The sequence below is a fragment of the Brachycentrus maculatus genome, unplaced genomic scaffold, assembly GCF_059751285.1.
Source record: "Brachycentrus maculatus isolate JH-2025_06_01 unplaced genomic scaffold, ASM5975128v1 h1tg000303l, whole genome shotgun sequence".
Lineage (NCBI taxonomy): Eukaryota > Metazoa > Arthropoda > Insecta > Trichoptera > Brachycentridae > Brachycentrus > Brachycentrus maculatus.
The window spans coordinates 805649-828902 of NW_028281053.1; the positions used below are offsets into that span (position 1 = coordinate 805649).

Below are 23254 nucleotides of genomic sequence, written 5' to 3' on the forward strand. Positions count from 1 at the left end.
TCACCTTGCCTTCATTCAATTAACAATCAAGATAACATTGTCACTATGATGCCGTACGCACCATTGGGCACTGCATCGCACCCAATGGCGCATAGAGCAATGAAACTTATCGACGCAGTGATATATTGATCGTGAATTGCATGAAGGGTGATCGGTCTTGTGCTTTTGGTACCAGTCCAGGGTGATATTAAATAAATATGAGAGTGAGAGACTGTAAACAAGCGTGTACCGATACACTGCTAAGACGGATACAGGTCTCTCCTAAATGTTCGGCTCTTTGAGAATCGAGAATTCATGTTATATATATGCATATATGTTAAATGTTGAATTGCCTTGTTTCAGTATAAGCCTAGACCCAGACGAAGATGAGAAGGACCCTGACTTGATGCGAGGACTAGCTGAATTCCTGGATAATGATTTCACAGATGAAGAACGTACACATTTCATGGACCACACATTACCAAGCATTATTCATAGAGCGCTGCAACTTAAGCACTGGAAACCCGTAAATGGATATGTATTTAGTTTACAACAGCAAGGTTAGTCAATACTAGGTTGAGTTAGATTAAGTTAGGTTAGGTTAGGTTAGGTTAGGTGGGGTGTGGGTTAACCTTACATTTACCAAATCTAAGATAGCCTTTGAATCAAATATTTAATGGAACTATTTTATGACAATTATCAGATACATTGTTTGCATAAATTTTAATTTTTAGGTTTGGCCACGGCCAATGTTATTATTTTTTTGTTTTAAATAATATATTCAAAAAATTCAAACCCTTACCCGCACCCCAATGGTGCATAGGGCACTGTATTATATAAACGCAGTGTTATCTTGATCGTTACATACGAAGGAAAGGTGATCAGCCCTCCGCTTCAGGTAGCAGTCCAGGATAATATTGAATAAATATTAGAGTGAAAAAATCACTTATATTTATGTGACCCCCCCTGGGAATCGAACTCACTCTCACTAAATATGCATTTCTATATTGCACTCTCTCAAGTCGCAACAAGATTTTATTTACTTATTAATTTATTATCCAGTACCTATTTATAAATGTATAGTACAGGATCTAACGGCGGCTGTAACCCTTTTCAGTGGACCGAAAAGTTTTTTAGGGGATAGTAAGAGCGTTTGTGCACTACACGGAACTTTACCGTCCGGTAGTCCGGTTTTTAAAAATAAAACTGACTACGACAGTTTAACGAAATTTTGCGCACCGTGATCATGCACCAATCAAGCGCACCGATCCGAAGAAAGACGGCTAAAAGCACAAGCCAATTCAACCCAATCATCCATTTTATCATGCTAACCGGACTGCCGGACGGTAAAATTCCTGTAGTGCAGAAGAGCCCTAAGAAGTGGGCAATATATCTTTATTTGTGACAATCTGGCATCTTTCTTCCCCCCTCATTCGATGAGAAATTTTGCAAGAGGTGAGAAAGTGGGTTCTAGAATAAAAAAAATGTTAAGAAAACCAGCATTTTAGAATTATAATTTTATGGTTACTTATAAACTTCAACTGACAATTTACTTTACTTATAATTTATAATTTTTACTTCATATTAAAAAAAACTAAATTGCGATTTTCTTAAAAACTCCTAATTCATGACAAAAAACATAGAATGCCATTAATGAAAGATGTTTTCTGTAGTTATTTTTAGAGATCAAAAATATTTTAAATTGAATACTATAGTTCTTAATTCTTACTTAATTTTTTTATTTTGCGGCATAAATACTCATAAATACCTAATTTTTCTGATTCTCACATTTTATATTTTGTGTTGATTTCAGCTGACCTCACAGAACTGAGCTACGACTTTGTATCATCACTGTTAGCGCATGCATTTTTTTCAACATATCCCAAAAGGACGTTAAAAACGCATCCTACTCTACAAGACTTTAATTTTACGCATTTTTTCAAGAATTTACACAGGTAAACAATATTTAATATGCAATTCCATCGCAAAGACCATCTTCATCAGGATCAAGCCACACTTTTATTTCTATTTTAAAACTTGTTTTAATTTTTTTCTAATTTTAGTCCATGCCAAAAGGCAAAACTTAGGAGTATTTTACATTATTTTGACTGGTTGGAGAAAAATAGTAATGAAGGCTCACTCAAGATATCAAGACAGGTGAGATTTTGTTAAGTACTATTTATGTGTGACGACTTAGAACCAAATATAGAATTATAAACTAATATTGTAAAAAATATGTTTAGTTATAATTACAAAATCAAATTGAAAATGAGCTAAGTAACACTCTTCTGCCCACAATAATGCATAGGACACTGATCACATTCATGCAGTGTTAATACATCTTTTTACATTGTTTGCGGGAGATACTGTTGGTAGAGAGCGGGAGACGCTTAAAAGCGTTTTATTACCTTACTTTTGGTACAAGAGACGTGAAAAAAACATTGTACAGTTTGGAATTGGGTTTGCAGTTACTTGTGATTAGTATACTGAGGGTCGGGCGGCAGACTGTCTGAGTATAATTAGGGTCGAGGTTGATGAAAAAACTACCTGACAACAATGTGTTAGATTAATTGTTAATTTCATGATGGCAATATGATCAGTCATGCACTTATACGAGGTGATATTGAATTAATATTCAAGCAGAAAATCAAATAGTTATTTTTACACATATTTCATTGTCACCTCAAGCAAGAAAACCAAACAAGCTAATCGCTGCACTAAGGAGGCAGACTATCTGGACAGACTTGCAGATAAAGGTGATCATAACGATCTATGGAGAGATAAATGCTAGGTATAAGTCTGAGAGATCAGAATGAGGAAATCACAAAGGTTGTTGGTGTGGTAGATCGTATTGCCAGACAAAAATGACAATGGGCAGGTCATGTTGTGAGACAGGGAATGGACAGATGGGCGTCCAGATTTCTGCGGTGGAGACCATGGGACATGAAAAGAGGAAAAGGCTGGTCTCAGAAAAGATGGGCTGATGACATTGTCCCCATCGCGGGTAGTAGGTGAATTGAAAAATCCCAAACAAGAGAAAACTGGAAAAATTAGAAAAGGCAGTGGAAAGACAGCTGACAAAGAAAAAAAAAACTTATAAATAAAACACTTGTTTTTTTACATATGTATGATTATTTTTTTGACGACTAGTTTTGGAAGCTACAGATGCTTTTATCTACTATAAATATAATACTCAAGTGGTAAAAAATAATTGTTTTATTTATAATCTAATCATGTCTTACCACAAAGTGAATGCCGAAACAATAAATGAGAAAGAAAGGTGATAAAATATTTTATTTCATTCCCGTTTTGGTTATTTTTCAGGTGATGAGTGCTAAACAATGGCTCACAATAGAAGACTGGTTAGAGTGTAGTCTACCCTTATGTAGATTACAGATTAAGCACGATGGAAGGATGGAGAGGTGTAATATTGAGGGCATGGAAATCTCCTTCTCCACCTCCAGACTAGGTGGCAATGTCCTGGCCGATGGCTGTTCTCAGGTAACCTAACTTTACACTGCCAAATAGAACCTAACCCAACCTTATATCACCAATTCAATTTTATTTTCACCCTTATACACACCCAATGCAAAGGGCACATAGCGAAACAGTGTTATCTATGATTATTGTTAATTACATGAAGGCAAGGTGATCAGCCCAGCGCTTCTTGTACCAGTCCAGGGTGATATTAAATAAATATGAGAGTGAAAATCACTCATATTTATATTGAACCTCCCTAGGAATCGAACCTCTAGCAGTGTACCCAAACGTGTTGACCACTACACTATAGAACTGTATTCAATCTAACCTTACTCATTCAAATTTATCAATCTAGCCTCATAATACCCATTTTTTTCTCGTCAATTATTTTTCTATTCCCTTTTACCTGTATTGTCAAATCAAAGCGTAGATATCATAAGCATATGCTGCACAAAACTTGATAAGTTAGTCCAATTAGTTTAACTTAGATTTTTCTGTTTCATTGATATGTAGCGTTAGTTTGGATACCTTGATCTTTTTTATTTTGCATGCAAACAGTAGCTTTTTAATGGAAAAAATGAAGGGTGAAATCTGGTTCAATACTGGCAGTGCAAATATGTAATTACTTGACGGTTTTTAACAATATCACTGTAACACATAATCATACAGACTTAAACGAATGTTGGAACAATGTGTTAGAAAGAGAGTATTTGATGTATGGTAAGTTGTAAAAAAATATAATTTTCTACTTCCCTTCTCTTTGGGTCCTGTCTGCATGCAAATGGCTTAAAGGCAGTCGTATCGGATTGACACAGTACTAAATTGGTGATCAGTCTTGCACTGCAGATCTGAGAGGGGAGTAGAATATATTTGATAGGATACAGATGATGCAAATGATAGAGCTTAGGGCAAAGGATGTTATTGCTACAAGAAAAAAATTGAGGGAGAATAATGAGTAATGTTCATTAAGAAGAGAAAAAGGAGAAAAGCAGTAATGGCTAGGGTTTTTGGGGTAGCATATCCAGTGGTGGGATTCAGCCCCTAAATTTTTTGGAGTTCGCTGTACTGGTCCTTAACCCTTTGTTGTCGCACAATATTCTGATTGAGATCATGTATCGGAGCATGCTCGGTTCACTTGGTCTGCCACGTTGTAAAAATATTTGAACCTCACGAAGAGAAAAAAAAAATTGGAGGATGAAAAAAAATAGTGGAAAATTTCAGTTTTTGCACTCGGTAAAAAGAAGTACCTACTATTATAATTGGAACATTCTCAGTTGTTATGTGAATGTTCTGTTTATGTGCAGAATATTTCTTCATAGGGAGGGGGGTAGGGAAAGTACCTAAAGGGCAAACTGGTTCATGAAATTTTGAAACCCATCACTGTCTATATCTCAACAAAAAAAATGCTAATTATTTAAGTTGCACTTTTATGTCAATTTGTTTTATTGATTTTAGCAGACTTACTAAGATAGATCCCGTAAATTCACTCCATATAAGGATCTTTCATCTTGTTTTATTTTTCCAACATATATAAATAAAATTTGGCTTATTTATATGGGTACATTTTAACTTATGATTACACTTACATTTTCGTAAAACAAAATTAAGTTAAAAGTTAGCCACATTTTTTAATCCCAAAATTTTGAATCCCATCACTGAGCATACCCATACTCGTACAAGCTTGCGTATTCTGAACATATAAGGAAATTTATACAGAAGTCTTTTTTTTATACATTTAGAATAATAAGCAATTGCTTTCACCCCATCTTATTTCTTAAAGAATTCTCTGCAAACATAAATCAATGTCACTTAAAAATCTCAATAAATCAAGGCACAATGAACTTATTTTAGGTCAAGTACAGTTGGAAGAGAGATGGAATGTGACAAAGTGCGTGCGTATTGGTGACCCCGACATGTATAGCACCAAATAGTAAGAAAGCTAATAGTAAAGTCTGTGTTTTATCAAAATCATTTCATGGCCAACTATCCAACTATTTGGTGAAATGCCAAATTGGATATTTTCAAGCTAGTACGTGTTACTTTTTTCACATCGGTGTTTTTAAAATACTCTGTCGTATATAGGACAGAGTATATATACAACAATAACAACATATTTTGACTCACAGCTGAAATTTTTTCCTATAAATAGAGCAATACTTCGCAATATTCGAAATCAAACTAAAAAAAATACATAATATTTTATATATTTTCAAACCTTCTTCCGCACTCGATGGTGCATAGGGCACTGCATCATATAAACGCAGTGTTATCTTGATCGTTAACACATGAAGGAAAGGTGATCAGTCCTCCGCTTCAGGTACCAGTCCAGGGTAATATTGAATAAATATTAGAGTGAAAAAATCACCTATATTTATTTGGCCCGTCTAGGAAACGAACCTGGGACCTTCAGTACGGTAGCCGAGCGTGCTGACCATTACACTACGGAGGCGGACAAATAATAAGTGATTTTTTAAAATGTCCATTAATGTATAAAAAATAAGAATAATGAAATCGGAGGTTTATACATTAATTTTTATTAAAAAATGCATTTTTCCTCAATATATTTTTATTGCAATAACAATGTCTTCACTTTTTTGTTGTTGTTTCTCTTCATTAATGTAAAATGTAATAGAATTATTTTGTTCTAAATATATTATTTTAGTGTTACCCCACCAAAAAAAAGACAGCCAAAATATTGATAATGTTGCAATGTGTGTTTTGTTAGTAGCCTATTTACCTAAAAGTTTCCTCACTGTGATTATTCATGTAGTTCATCTTGTTTATACTACTTTATTTTAAGTTATATATAGTGTTTATACTACCTTGACATTTTGCAATGTAAATGAGTATCTCCTCACGGGTTCTGCTTCTTGAGGCGTCCATTAAAAAAGTTTCATAGAGAGTTATACATAAATAAAACAAATGACATGATTTTATTTTTTATGAAAAAAAAAGAGAAATATTTGTGTTTTTATTATTTACCGAAATATTTCAATTTCATACTACATATTTATGAGCCTAAGCGGCTCATTATTAGAAATAGGTATCAAATTGTGGTAGAGTGGGTTCGAACCGAGAAACTCTAACTTAAGAGTCTGCGACACTAACCACGGGACCACAACCCGACACAATTAATCTATGATCCGAGTTGCCAGACAATCATAATAGCCTTACATTCTTCGACACAACATCTATTCTAATATAAGAACATCTTTCTAATTTCTGCAAAAGTACATTATAGTAGAGATCAATTCTCGGCTAGTGAAATGAAAAAATGTATAGTCAGTATTTCTAAATATTGAGACTTTACATTGCCCTTACCAGGAAGAATGTTAAAACTGTTTTATTTATGTTGGCAGAATTGTAAACAAAACGCAAAAATGTCAAAAGCTGCCAATCCCGTAATGAAAGTGTTATTTGGTATGATTCCAAATTTGTTGAATGCGAACTGGTGTAAACATTAGATGTTGTGGAAATTCACAATATTAATTTCTGACTAATTCCTTTAAATAATAATGTGTAGAGGTAAACCGACATTTTGTAACAACATAAATGTTTTATGAATATCCAGTCTGTTTTTGTAAAAATAAAATAAATCTGTCTTCAAAACTGCAGAAAATATTTGAAATTATCATATTTCTTTGTTATATATATTTGTAAATTTATTCCTGTGTTGGAGGTCCTAAGTTTGATTCCCAGGGATAAAAATATAAAACATTTTCACTCTCATATTTATTCAATATTAATGTGATTTAATTTTAAAATTTGATTTCAGGAAGCGGTAACAATGTGCACCGTCCCAGATTTGCTGGTTTTGCTATTGTCTGTGGAAGCGTTGGAGGATAATGAAGTAGTGAGAATTGAGGGCGCTCGACGCTTTGCCAAAATTATAGACTCCAAACACAAGTGCCAATTGGAGGTTATAGATAATCCAAAAAGTGTGAGTCATATTTTAAGATTATTTTTTAGTAGTACTAGGATATTTTATCAGTATCTTAAAAGCTCCATGGATGATCGAAAACAATAAATACCATACACTGATGTACATTAATTGTTAAAGTCAATAATGAATTTTAATATACATATTAATCTTAGAATATAATTTACTGATTTTTTTAAAAATACTTAAAAACTAAAACATTCACAAATAAAAAAATCATCGGTACATAAAATATTTCATTAAAAAATTGTTTACAAACAAGAATTTTTACATTATTAATATATATTTCTTATACAACTCGTATTTAGATACACAAACATTCAACTGTCTTTTTTACTTCAACTCTTACTAAAAAAATATATTTATCTCATTTTAATTGGTTTATCTTTTTCAATGATTTTTTTTTAAGGAATAAATTGAAATTGATCATATTCTTTTAAAAATAAAACTACACTCGCCCCACCGAATATCACATCTACTTATATATCTGAACATTTTAGGTTTCAGTGTGTTGCATAGACCCAGAAAATTATAGTGGTCTTCCCATTGGGCAATATGAAGAGGATAACGTGTTAAGAGAATTAAACAAGTGCTTATTAGGTTTCCAACAAAAGCCCATGAAACCACCGGAAGTACATCAGAAAAATACAGAAAGAAGACTCTCACCAATAGGTAATAAGAAATATTTTTAAAAAAACACATGAAACTCTGAGAAATTTTCTTATTTTATAAAGTATTTGTGAGAATTTTCTTATAAAGTATATGTAAGAGTTTCCCCTACTCCATAAAGTAAATATGAGAGCTTTTTTCACTCAATATGTTTTTAAAACTATCGGAATATTATACTTAATCTATAAGGTATCTATAAAAGTAACCTAACCTAACCTAATAATGTATATTTAGGACACTAATTTCATTGTGAAAATTATTTATAAAAATTAAAAAAACAATAATTTAACTCTTTTTTATCCGTGGTTAGCACTCAGTCTTCAACACATTTAGAAATTAAATTCCAACGTGCGTTGAGCACACAATTTGTGATAGCTTGATACTCTTAATTTAAACCCCTGTTTTTCTAGACCAAGTGTAAAAATCACAATGATTTTTAGCTTAAAACATGGCTAGTTATTTTATCTATCATCCACCAAATAAAAATAAAATTCATATGCTTTTGTATCTAGCAAACATTAGGTAGTTTTGATATCAGCCAAAAGACTGCAACAATGTTTCAGGCGAGTCGTTCAGTCACACTCCCCCTGAAGTGGAAGCCACGGTCATCATCAAGCAGCTGTCAGCCAGCACGGCCAACAGTCTAAGCAGCAGATCCCCATCTCCGGATGCCTACTGTGCAGCCACTATCAACTTGAACGACCCAAGTAATAAAAAAACAATCATTTATCTTTATTTTTTGTTGATTTTATCTAACAAATAAAAAAATTAGGATACATATCGCTCACTCCTTTCAAGAACGTCATAAATCAAAAAACTTGATTTCTCAGGAGAACGTTTTTAAAGTTTTAAAATAGAATACAATATTTCAAAAATAAATATCAATCCACGTATCGAACTTTTTATTGTGCAACAGATCTTTTTAGGTAAAACCTGAAGGTTTTTTCTCCATTTAAAAAATATTTAGTATATTTACAAAAATAATTAAACAATACCTTTTCTTCAAAATGCAAAAACAACACTTTCTGCCCTATGGCCGCTAAATATGCCGCTTTTGCTGGGATATAGTACATTTTCTGGGCATTTCGAAAACATGCACAACTGAAAATTGACGATTTTTTATTTATGACGTTCTTGAAAGGAATGAGCGATATACCAATCTGATGCCTGTAATCACAAATAGTCACAGCTAGAATATTTAATGTGCATTGTATATTGTATATAATAACAAAAAGCTAAAGACAAGTCATCAACCGTGCATATTACCATCCTAACAATAATTAATATCTTCATTTAAGTTGAGATAACAATTAATTTTCATTAAAATTTTTGCTAAATGATTTTTTTAAACTAACAAACCTTTTATTTAAAAAATCATTATAGGGACATTTAAAAAAAATCATCTTCAAATAATAGTTGATTGAATCAATGAGCTATTGCTGTTATTTATTTGATAATGATGAAGCAATAATTTAATGAAAATGTGAAAAAGATTTTGTATATTGATTCTGTTACCTTTTTGTTTTAAAGCTATCTTTGCTCTGTAGTGTAAAATGTTTACCTTTTCTTTCTTACTTTCTTTCCTAGGTTTGGAGCTTTCAAAACGGAAATGCTACCTGTCTCCAGAAATGAATACACTCAACAATCGCCGTGGAAGATTTATAGTGTTGGGCTCATCAGGGGAATGTTTGCCGGTGAAGCGCCCGACCGAGGAGTCTTGTGACAGCTTGTACTCCAGCTGCCATTCCAGTTTCGAAGAATTCCACAGCGCCAATACTAGCGTCGACGAAGGTAAGAAATAATAACAACATTTCCCTGCAATTTTATCCACAAATCTCCTATAATTTACTGATTTTTAAAAATACTGAAAGATAAAAACATTCACAAATATAGGTACAAAAAATATTTCACTATAAAATTGTTTAAGAACAAGGATTTTCACATTATAATATAAATAATATTTCTTATACTACTCATATTTAGATACACATACAACTGTCTTTTACTACTTTTACTAAAGATACAACTGTCTTTTTTACTTACAACTCTTACTAATTTTTTTTATTCGATTTATCTTTTTCAATTGTTAATTTACAGTATTTACTTGATGATAAACTGCCAATGAATTGATTTACCATATTTTTATTTTATATATATATATGTATTTAAAAAAATTACACACTCAAGTATTTTAAAATATAATAGTACTCATTTATAGATTTGGCATTTAATGGCGAGTTATCTCTTATGGGGTCCCTATTCTAGGACTCTAGATTTAAAGATATTATCCCCATCCAGAGAGTTCCAAAGTACAAGAGTAGGTTGAAAACTTTGTAACTTTTACTTGGTAAATACCACTATTTATTCAAATCTATTGTGATACGTCTTTCGATGCATTCAACGTCATTAAACAGTGTTTGATAATGATTTTCAATACAACAAAATGCACAATAGATTATAATTAAAAGTGGTATATACCACTTAAAAGTCGAATAAAAAATGGACACTGTTATGTAATAATGTGGTGAAAGATAAATGGTGATAACTCGCTAGTACCTTGACTTTGGTTTATTATAAATAGTCATTACTATTTATAGATTTGGCGATTAGTTGTACAACTCCATTTTAATTTATGTATGTATTAAATATTAAAGTCAAACACTGATTTTTAGAGTCTACTAAATTGTATTTGATGTGTTTTTAACAATAAAATAAATTTAGTAGACTTTAAAAATCAGTGTTTGATTTTAACATTAATTAAATAAAATAATAGTACTTACTCATGTCGTTAATTTTTTTATTATCAGAGAGCGATGAAGAAGGCAACAAAGTTAGAAAGTACAGTATGGAGCTGAACACTGCAGAAAGGCGTGCTAGTTTCGCTCAAAGACTGCGAGACGCTCTCAGGAGGGAAATGGAGAACTCCTTGTCAGACACCATGTCCACAGACTCCAGCTACGCGGTGGGCATCAGTGTGGCTGGCTCAGGGTTGCAAGATAGAGATATCAGGTAGAGTACTACAACCAGCTTCTGCATGTTTGACTACCTTGCAGGTCCCAAGCTAAATTTCCAGGGAGGTAAATGATATAATAATTTATTAATTTTTAACTCTTATAACCCCAGACTGGTAAATAAAAAGCAGGACTCATCACCTAGCCATCATAAAATCAATGAGTTCACACCATATTGATCCAATCCGCTGTTCATGTTGATGCCTCCGTAGTGTAATGGCCAGCACGCTCGGCTACCGTACTGGAGGTCCTGGGTTCGATTCCCGGGAGGGAGTCAAATAAATGAGTGATTTTTTTCACTCTTATATTTATTCAATATTACCTGAAGCGTAGGGCTGATCACCTTGGCTTCATGTGTTAATGATCAAGATAACACTGCGTTTATATAATGCAGTGCCCTATGCACTATCGGGTGTGGATGAGGGTTGAATGATCCAATTCAGTGTCCTTTGTACCACTCGGGTGTGCAGAAAAATAGAAACCAGAAGAAGAACAATAAACGTGTAATAGCAACAAAGTAAATTGATCACAAAAATAAACATTTTTTTACGGCAATATGTTTCTTAAAAGGGAATATTTTTTCTTTGTAGATTACGCAGAGGCGGATCGGGTGGTTTCGTACTGGCTGAAGATTCCCTGGATGAAGACTTCCTCATGGACTCTCTGCAGCATGAGCAAGAATGGATCACCAGGTTCAGGAACCGAAGAAGTCCTGGATTAGTGGGAAAAGATACAAACGACAGCTCCAAATACAGCTTTAGTACTGAATATAGGTAAGTGTATTGTTCCTGAACTTGAGTCGTTGAGGAACATTTCTGCTTGGCAACTGTGAAGAGAAAACTATATGAAACTAATCAGGACTATTGTTAGACAAAAACTTTTAAAAGCCCATACTTTGAACACTTATCAACATTAAAAGCCTATGCTTTGAAGAGTGTTTAGTGTTACCATTTTGTGCTCGGGTTTTTATTAGACATATATAAAAAATTAAAAGAATAAAAAAAATAAGACAACCACTTCTTCAAAAGAATTTGTTACATAATTTAGTTTTGAATTTGATCATTTAAAGGTAATCACACCAATCAGTTTATAAATTTGGCTGTGTATTGTGCATTTCTAGGTCCTAAAATATTAGACAATTTGGCATCAAAAACTTAACCGAGAAAAAGTAACAAATACCATCCCAATCCTCTCCCAGATCTAAAGTGCAACACCGATTACCTTGCCTTTGTACAATTTGTGATTAACACAATGTCGATTGAATGCGGTGCCTCATGCACCATTTGGAGTTTGTATTATCCCACTGAATACTTGCTTTAGCATAAGCTTGTACTTATTTTCGACTATATGAGAATGGAAGGGCAAACTGTATATATATCGATCTGTATAGATATAAAACCCAACATGTTTTTTTATCAGTTCCGAACTGGAGGAAGTTTACGAGCAGTTCAGCCAGTGGCTCGACGATCCCATAATGGAAAACGGCAGCGAGCGCAAAAAGGGCCGAGAGCTCGACTCCCGCGACCTGGCCGTGGTCCGGTTTGCCAGCTCCCTTCTGAAGAGGACGCTCAGCGAGTCCTTTGCCGGCGTGCCCCTCACGGACGGCCTGGACAACCGGATAGTCAACAAGAACAAGTTGTTCATGAGCGTCCGTTCCCTGAGCCTGGAGCTCGCGAGACATAAACACAAGTTGGCTGCACAGTTGGTAAATTGCTTTCTAATAAATATAATAATGTTACATTCTTTTGGAAGAAAAAATAGGCTACGAAAGCACAATGCATAAACATGCAAATATCACATATCGCTCACTCCTTTCAAGAACGTCATATATCAAAAAACTTGATTTATCAGGATAACGTTTTTAATGTTTAAAAATATAACACAATGTATTAAAAATCAACATCAAGCCACTTATTGAACTTTTTACTGTGCAACAGATCTTTTTAGGTAAAACCTGAAGGTTTTTTCTCCATTTGAAAAATATTCAAAATATTCAACAAAATAATTAAACAATACCTTTTCTTCAAAATGCAAAAACAACACTTTCTGCCTTGTAGCGGGTAAATATTAAGTTAAAAATATGCCTCTTTTGCTGGGATACAGTACATTTTCTGGGCATTCCAACAAAATGCACAACAAAAAATTGACAATTTTTGATTTATGACGTTCTTGAAAGGATTGAGAGATATAAAGAACTCCTTGAGAATTATCTTCTGAGATATCCATATAAAATTATGGACCAATTGGTAAAAAAACCTCCTTAACTAGAATTTTTTACATACCCTATTATATTTGAAACATCTAATAAATACCCAAGCATCCTTTTATTTAATGCGTATATGGGATTGAACTCGTTGACTGCTTCAAGTTTCCTTTGGAATTTTTAGACTAAAATGAAGTAAAATCCATTATATGTAAAGGTCTACGGAACATATTACAGTTGTATATATTACTGTATATAAATCTTTCCGCTAACCACATATCATTAAATGTTTTTATTATTTATATTTTTAACATACTTATTCTAAATATGAAGATAATATGTAATATGTTAATTATGTATATATTATTTTGTTCAACATATTCCTAACTTACAGAGACAGGATTGTTTCTAACTACAATAATGAAACTAATAAAAATCATTTAAATATTCTAAATATTATATGCAATATAACCACTTTATGTCTACTATTAAAATTCAGTATTTTTATGTAAATTCATTTATCATAAAGTAATAATTCTTTAGCGTGATAGTTTTTTAAGTTTTCCATGACACCAAGAAAAAATGTAGCCTACAAACTATTACAGCTCTATGATGGCACACTACACAGTGTCTGTACAGTGTCCGAAGGCATTGAATGTAGCAAAACACAATTCACACTCTAGAGAACTCAGATGTACAAATCATATATTACATTGTGTTAAACTACCCGATTTGTACATTGTGGGAAGACTACAATTGTAGGATACTTTCGTATGGAACGTAGCGCTACGTACTTTACAGACTCACAGCCATTTTGTAATAAAATCATTCATTTATCTAATAAAACAACTTTTGTCCCAACCAACAGGATAACTGTATATAATTCGATTTGATAATGCTTATTTTTTTCTACTAACAAATAATTTTATTTGAAAGAGTAAAATCAGTAAAACATAAAGCACTAACATACTTTTTTTGTTGTAAAATTGCTTTTTTTTTATTTGAAGTCATAAAATATATTTTCGATTGTGTTTCCATACTTTATGGTTTGAGCGTAATTTAGCTGATGTGACAACTGGAGGTTTTAATTATATATTTTAACAAGTATTCATATAATTTTCCTAACGCACATTATCCCTCTGTACCTTTCATATACGTATTTATACATCCTTCCATCTAACAATTCTTCCTGTCTTGTATGTATGCATATTATTATATCTTTAGATAGTATAATAATTATTTTATTTATGTATATTATTATATGTATATTTTATGTATATGGATTTATAAATTATATTACAATTGGGAAATTTCTTACATATTTTCATATATACGAGTAAATTACCCGCTTTGCGTTTCACTTATTCCAATGATTTTCGCAATGTGATTAAAATGTTACTGGACCGTGCATTTAAAAGAATTAACTTTTATTAATTCTGACAAGACAACAAATATTAGTTTATGAGAAAACTTGAGAGAAAGATGCACTAAATCTTGGTCCATGCCAAAGATGGTTTACAGATATTTGATCTTTATCGCCAAACAACTGGGTGGTTAACTTTAGACTATTTGTAATATTTATATGATATTTTTGTGAAAGCACTAAAAAAAGAACTAAGTATGTCAGAACTTTCCCAACAACTTATTACACACATTTTAACCTTCTTTTCCGCCTATGGCAGAAAAGTGGATAGCGCAAGTTAGAATACACATTGACTAAGCACATGTTTTTTTTTATTCCCCTCACAAAACAAAGAGCTTGCAATTGCCAAGTTTGAACGAAGTTGAAAATAATAACAGTGATAAATCAGTAGATAATGATCCCAAAGAACCACTGAAAAGATGCCCTCGAATCAGCTTAAACCCGAACGAACTTCACCCTAATGGGAATTTAAAAAGTGAGAAATCGGAAGAGGTGACTGTCAGTCGAAGATCGAGCAAAAAGTCGAAAACTGCACGGCAGGACTCTGACACGAGAGGGAGTAGAAAAGCAATTCGGAAAAAGAAATTGGCTTGGGTTATAGATTGCATAACCGATGTCATTGAACAGACTATCGAATGTGAACCGATAACGCTAAAGATTCAAAAGTCCCAGGTAGAATTTTCTTAAATGTTACGAGCATAACAAGCAATTTGTTTCCTTCCATAACACTATTATCGGCTTTCGTGTACCCTGTAGCTGTGAACGGATTAACAAAATAAACATATTCAAAAACTCGCCCTCATATTATAAGGCTTTTAATGTCTTGTAATTGTTCTATGTTGAATACTGCTTGTTGATAAACAAGAAAACTAATATTTTTAATTCAAATAATATATTTTTTTTAAATAAATAATTCCTTAAATAATTCAACATTGAAGACAATTTATGGTACGAGGATGTGTACATGTAAATATCATACGGCAATAATATTTTTCATATTAATGGTATGCCATTTGACTTTTTTGTCGGCTACTACAACTTTGCATTGGTATTGCCAAATGGCGTTTACACATTTATCCTCATACTCATAAGGTTAAATCATTGAAGGTGTTAAAAATACTACCACGAATGAAACATTTTTTTATGTTTTTTCAATCCAGTTTAAAAAATATATATTTAACACCTCCAGTTGGCAGCACATTATTCATAATACATATGACCATTTGTTGTGAATGAAAATAATAATATTGTTTACATAAATACAAATACAAGAGTGTGGGAATGCGTGTATTTGTTTCTTAAGCAGTTTTGCATGTGTAAAAAAAATGCATGTTCTGATGATATGCTGCATGAATGAAATATGGGATCTTTCTGAAAAAAAATCTAATATCTACATACAAAGCAGAGTGAACCATGATTTTTTATCCGCGTAATATTGACCATTTTTATAACTTATTAAAATGTGTGCGCTCTTAAATGTTTTGTGCATGTACATACATTATTTTCATTAAATTTTGTCACCCAATAGATCTGTTACATTAAGAAAACCCTGATTATCTGAAGCAGTATATTGAATACTTGACCGGGACTAGAGATTAATGATATGTACTATTTTTGATAAAGCTTTCACAGCTGGCAAACAAGACTTCCAACAGCAGTTGTTTGAAGCCCATCATTACTGGGAATTGGGGCTGCGGGAGTTCCAAGAAGGCGGATCCCCAACTGAAGCTCATCATACAGTGGCTGGCGGCCAGTGTAGCGGGGGCCCCTTCCATTGTGTACTATACTTCGGGAAATTCACAACTGTTTAAGGTAAAATGAAATGTTGCAATTTAAAAAAAAAAAAAAAAATGACAGGAATTTAAAAAAATATAGGTTTAGAGGGTATGTGTGATTTTTGTGGCAGCAAAAACCAATTTAGTGTCAGTTTTCTATCAGTGCAGAAAGTTTAGTTTACTGTAATAACCATAAATATGTGTAACTGGTTTGAATGGGTCATTATTGGCAAAATTCCTAAATGGTGTTTACTGACTTTTAACGCAATAAAAAACATTTTAAAATATGAAACTCTCATTGTGCCATCAATTTATGCAGTTTTCAGTACATTTTTTTATAAATTTTCTGATAAATTGCAAAATTAGAATTTTTTCAAATTTCTACTTATTGGCGTTAGATATTTCATAAAGCATAAAGAATCAGGTTAAGTTTATACTAATTTTAAGCGGATGATAATGTACAAGATTTTTTTATGAAAGAGGGTCTGATACAGGAAGTGAATAACTGGTAATCATTTTTTTTGTATAGACTTTTCATTACTAGGTTGAACTTTTAACAGCATTGATGAATAACACCATATGACTGTTACATTAACAGCAATATCGTTACATATTGGCAACAGTGATGGCATCTACAAGCCCTTTTGTACACATTTGTGATATGAGTATAATAGCAATAACAATTAAGAAGCTAAAATTATTATTTGTTTTCAGTTGGACACACTGTCCAGAGTTCTGATGGATCGTAAATGGACAGTTGGTAAACTTGCGACGGCGGCACTGAGATTCTCTCGACAGATAATAAATGAACCTCACGTCATACCGGAAAACAATTCTTTGTTTGACGAGCTGATAGGAATTGTCAAATATGGAAACGGAGAATGAAAAAGAATTTATAGAGGAAAATAAACTGCCATTCCTGCTCACAAAAAGGATTTGAAACCGTTACATAGTGTTGATAAAAACATGCCAAAGTTTATTATCTTATTTAAGTACTATTAATAATCATTTTCCTATGTCAAATTATTATTTTTTAAATAATTGTTGACATAGCAATACTACAATTCAGCGACGTACTCAAATAGCATACATCATTGACAATTGGCAAAATAGATATATAGCCACTCTTCGTAGGTTTAAAACGACATTGAGCCCATTTAATTTTTAAATTTCTCTTTCCATTGCTGTATTATTTTAGCGACAGATTTTTGATAACTAAATTCAAACCAAAACTAAACTACTAACAAACCAAAATTCTATTAAAATATAATCTTATGTTTTAATTTCAAAATATTTAATTTGTTACATATAAAAGAATGGCAAATAAAAATGACTTTTGGCATTTTATATAATTAGGTATTTATTAAAACAGAAAATCTACATTTTTTGTGTACGTAACTGCCCTGATTAGTAAAGAATTAACACACATATCTATGTCATCAAAGAGTTCTGTGGTAGTGTTGGTGACTTCAAATCAACGGCCCGTGGTTCATTCCCCACTCTAACAAAACTTGACTCATATATTCAAGTTTGAGCCGCTTAGGCTTACCTGAAAATATTATTACAAAAGGAAATATATCATTTTATCTTATTTATTTGATAATAAAATAAATTTCTGTTACTCGGGGTATAAAAAATTCTAAGATCTGATTACGAGCTGGTTTTGAAGGGCATTTTATGTGGGTTATCACATTTTGGAAACATTTTTTAGATATGCTTATTATCTATACTTAACAGGGCAGTATAGAATGGTGAAACATTGTATTGCGCTTTTGGTAAGCATTGAATTAATTTACCACGTATCATAATCATATTAAGAAAAAGAAACTTGGGTGATATTAATTTATAACTCTTGGGTATTTTATAATAGAATTTCCCTTACATTGTTGATCTTTCATCCGTTGTTAAGTATTCGATAAGAAAGAATAGAATATTTGATCAAATTATACATAAACTGACTTGATTCGGAAAACAAGTCTCGTTCGATATTCCCATTGTTTTTGCTTTGAGAAAACACTGCCTGATTAAATTTAGCATAAAAAATTCACATAAATTGGATATGACTAATAATAGGAAACAATAGGAAATAATCAGTGGTGACTAACTGAAGCCATTTTGTCATAACGTAACACGTTACGATGCGAGCATTCAGGCAGTCAGTACAGCGAGCCGAGCGCTCCATCCATAGTTTCGGATGCTCACCGATGCTCGCCGCAAGCGATGTTACGACGAAATGCTCCGGTCAGTCACCACCCTAAGTCTAACAATGAGTCAATGGAAATTTGACAAATTTTTGACTTAAATTTTGCAAAATGGACAAAGATTTAAGCTTCACGCAAACAAAAATTTGAGTTTCACAAAAGGGTTGATATTCACTCGACCCAAATATATAATAATTTTTAAATTTTTCTAAAAACTGTCAGTTCTCAGCTTTTGACTTACTCTCACTTTGATGATAACAATATCGCTTTGAAATATATGTATGTACATTAGCAAATATAATCAAATAAAAGGATATTGATACTGTTCCTTTTTCCATCTATAAATATAATCCAGTCATGAGGTGTTTGTCATAGTGTTTTCAAGAATAGTAAAATCAAATTTTACATTGGCCACTTTAATCAAGTATTTTCTCCCATAAAGTGTCAAAAATATATTTGTTAATATATGTATAATGTAAATTAACTTAATGTAAGATTTCTTTGTCGACTTGTTGACTTTTAAACAATAAAATATATTACAAGTCAATTCCTAAAATTGTTTCATAACATTTTATTACAAAATAATTAAAAAAAAACAACAGAACCTGGGTTGCCCAATTATGAAAAACTGTAGTTTTTTGAGAAATTCTTTACATAAAATTAATTTATTTGATGGTAATAAAGAAAAGAGCAGTGGTTCTTAACCTGGGTTCGATTAAACCCCAGGGGTTCGGTAAGTCAGTCTCCCAGGTTCGGTATTTTTGATCAAAACACACACCCGACTTATTGTAAGATATTATGAAAAATTAATCTAGTATATTATTTGAAAGGAATATATCAATCTAGCAATATTTATAATTTACTAGATCTATTGTCATAATGTGTCGTCATTGCAAAATGTGATTTACAAAATCGAGGATTCACATAGAATGGAGATGTGATGTTTTTTTTTGTTTTTAATGGTTTTGTTCATTTTGTGTACCTATGAATTTGAAAACATCATATTTAATTTTTTCCAATGAAACTGGTGGGGTTCGGTACCTCCAACACGGTTAAGAACCACTGGAATAGAGTAACATGATACACAGGTAGGGGATTTTTTTTCTAAAATGTTTTATCCATATTGAGTAGCCATCTTCTAATTTTACAGTACAAATTGCCAGTTGGCATGTGAAATTCACATATAATGTCAGTTTAGTCCTTCTGGTATTCTTTTTTACAACTTTTTCATATGGTGAGTTGTTTTTTAGAAAGGCATTTGATCCCAATTTGGTCACCAATTCTCATTTGAAATTTTTAAAATGTATTTTAAGACATGTATGTAGTGGTAACTGTAAATGATTTACAAATAGCATATCATATTGTAATTTTTATAGGTAAATAAGAAGGCAATTCAAGCACCCTTTTTACTTCCTCATACTCTAACGAAGACAATAAAACTCAAGTTACTAGCAATTACCAAAGATAATTTTAAGTGATAGTAAAATAGACATCTGTCTTACTTGATGTCAAACTTATCTGTGGAGGAGAGGAACCGACTTATTTATATATCGCTCACTCCTTTCAAAAACATCATAAATCAAAAATCGTCAATTTTTCGTTGTGCATGTTTTCGGAATGCCCAGAAAATGAACAATATCCCAGCAAAAGAGGGATATTTTTAACATATTTACCCGCTACAGGGCAGAAAGTGTTGTTTTTGCATTTTGATGAAAAGGTATTGTTTAATTATTTTTTTAAATATACTAAATATTTTTCAAATGGAGAAAAAACCTTCAGGTTTTACCTAAAAAGATCTGTTGCCCAGTATAAAGTTCAATAAGTGGCTTGATATTTATTTTTAATACATTGTATTATATTTTTAAACTTTAAAAACGATCTCCTGAAAAATCAAGTTTTATGATGTTCTTGAAAGGAGTGAGCGATATATCACCAATGGTAAGAATGGCACCCTCACAAACTCCATAGACACGTCTGTTCACACTGTATGTTCCTTAAACTGTGTTTATTTGGTATTCTTATTTCGAAAGTTTTATCATTTTATGTCCTTAGAATGCGACAATACTTGTTATACTCAAAAAATACATACATACATACTGATAATATGAAAAGAAGTTAGCCTTTTTTCGTCCTTCAAGAATTATGTCTTGTCTACAGTTAATGCAATCCTTGCGATTTAAATCTGTCGTAGTATTCAAGTTGCGAGGCATGACCTTTATTTTATTAACTATTTTTAAACACTTATTTGTTGATTTTTGTATAACAATAATAGATATATAAGTCACAAACTTTTTCGATATTAAATTATACACTTGATATTTGAATAAGAGAACTATATTAAATAAAATATATAAACAAATATTTTTATTGTGTCTCTCATTTTCAAACATAAACTTTCAAGTTACTATCCCGTCACGTGTGCAAGTGCAATTTTATCATTTATATTTTTTTTAAGGTAGGTAATCTATTACGTTTGAAACATTGACTTATGTATATCTATTAGATAAAAAGGCTTTTATCTATTAGATGTTCTATTTTGATATATTTTTCCTAAAATGTTATTTTAGAAGGAATTAACAAATCCAAAACATTTTTCAGAATAACAAAGAAATAATTGTTATACAAAAGTGGTTGTATTCTAATAAGTACTTACCTATCCAAAAATATATGAATATTAATTAAGCGTATGAGCAAAATCCATAGAAATCACCAGAATATAGAAGAGCATTGTTTATCTATACATATATCAATCCAATCAATTATGATGAATTATATGGATTTTATTTGGACACACACACACTTGAATATATACCCAGCAAAATTGAATTGAATTATCTGTAGAATTCCCGAAATTTTAATACAAAAATGATTTTGTTTGCAAAAACATATTTATTTTATTTTTTGCTATTCTGAAGATAAGTGTAATTGTTACAAATATATTTCCTCAACTATTTTTCTTTTATATTCTTCTAACCCTCATCTGCGTAAAATAGTGCGTAGCCCACCGTATCGAAGCAATGCATTTATATTGATTGTTTATTACGTTAAGGCAAGGCAATCTTGCGCTTCACTTACTAGTCCAGGTGATATTAAATAAATAGACCCCCTGAAAATTGAACCTGGGGCCTCCATAATAGCCAAATGCGCTAACCACTATACTATGGAGACGGACAAATTTATTTTACATATTATGCAAAAATTTAAACGAATTACTGTTTTTTTATACGTCATTTTTATATTCCTTATTAAATTATCTATTTTGGAAGGTAAATTTTACCTTCCACATATAAAAATAATATTATTAAATATTACTCTTACAAATAATATAAAAAGCATTGATTTGATAAGAAATTATATAATGTTTGGAAAAGCAATACTTTTGTTGTTTGTATGTAATGATGTTCACATTAAGATAATAAATTATTTATTAAATAATTGCGTTTAATTCATTATTATATTATCCAATTATCAAACATAATTATTTATTTTAAAGAAATGTACAGTGTTGTGTTCTGCGAGACTTGCATCAGTTGAAATAGTTTAAATGAGAGCCCACATACAGTTTGTTAATTTTATTTATTAAATGTAATAACCCGCAAAGCCTTTATTACAGACCCTTGTCTGTAAGTACGATAGTAGGGACAGGGAAAGCAAGTGAAAAATACATCACAAACACCCAGACCAATTGAAAAGAAATATTTAATTGTCAGGAATCAAACCTGGGATGCCAGTTTTGCAGTCGAGCGTCTACCAGACTATGCCATGGTGCCTGTCTATTCTGATTCAAAATAATGTGCCAAAAGGTGGAGACTGACCGGAGCATTTCGTCGTAACGTAACACGTTACGATGCGAGCATTCAGGCAGTCAGTACAACGAGCCGAGCGCTCCATCCATAGTTTCGGATGCTCGGTGATGCTCGCCGCGACCGATGTTACGACGTTATGTTACGACGAAATGCTCCGGTCAGTCTCCACCTTAAAGTGCATCTTAAATGAGATTATTTTGTGAAATTAGTTTTTAAATAATATTAAGCTTAAACCACATATAATGAAATTTAATTTTAAAAAAATTAAAAAATCATCTATATGTTAGTGTGGTTTAAGCTTCATAAAATTAACCAAGGACGGATTCAAGAGTAATAATGGAATTTAAGAGATGTACAATTTTGTAAATTGGAAAGAGATGCATATATGTAACCTTGACAGGAGTATCCAGAATTCACTTCTGCAGACCTTCTTCTTTCCATGTTTGCTCCCTTGGTGGAGCATATGGCCAACAAGAGACGTCTCCAAGTCACTCTGTCACACGCCATCTCCTTGGCTTCCTCCCAGGTCAGTCCGGCATCTCGAAGTTCCGCTGAGTATAGTCGGCGAATGGTCGTCAGTGGCCTTCCGAGGCGCCGGAATCCTCGGGGTTGAAAGAAAAGACATGAGGGGTTGATGCTCTCAGGTGGCATTCTAAGGACATGTCCCAACCATGTCCACCTTCTCCTCTTCAGGACTTCCAGTATGAGGGGCTGTTGAGTTCTTCTCCTAAAGTTCTACAGACCACCATGTATAAACTCTCACTGTA

The 23254-nt window shown here is 32.2% G+C and overlaps 1 protein-coding gene across 6 annotated transcripts in view; it reads left to right on the forward strand.

Annotated features, from left to right (window-relative positions):
- LOC148304804 (uncharacterized) overlaps window positions 1-18403 on the forward strand; it is a 35530-nt gene extending 17127 nt beyond the window's left edge. For 3 of the 6 annotated variants that reach the window (XM_088267672.1, XM_088267673.1, XM_088267674.1), the window contains 13 exons: window positions 343-539; window positions 1793-1934; window positions 2043-2136; window positions 3304-3480; window positions 7235-7399; window positions 7900-8071; window positions 8632-8775; window positions 9656-9859; window positions 10876-11077; window positions 11670-11852; window positions 12499-12784; window positions 16329-16517; window positions 17195-18403. In XM_088267672.1, the coding sequence (XP_088123798.1) occupies window positions 343-539; window positions 1793-1934; window positions 2043-2136; window positions 3304-3480; window positions 7235-7399; window positions 7900-8071; window positions 8632-8775; window positions 9656-9859; window positions 10876-11077; window positions 11670-11852; window positions 12499-12784; window positions 16329-16517; window positions 17195-17365 (2326 nt within the window). In that variant the 3' untranslated portion in view covers window positions 17366-18403. Of the gene's footprint in view, window positions 1-342; window positions 540-1792; window positions 1935-2042; window positions 2137-3303; window positions 3481-7234; window positions 7400-7899; window positions 8072-8613; window positions 8776-9655; window positions 9860-10875; window positions 11078-11669; window positions 11853-12498; window positions 12785-15038; window positions 15378-16328; window positions 16518-17194 lie in introns of all 6 variants that reach the window. The other 3 variants (XM_088267670.1, XM_088267669.1, XM_088267671.1) reach the window with 3 other exon arrangements.
- Window positions 18404-23254: the final 4851 nt, after the last annotated feature.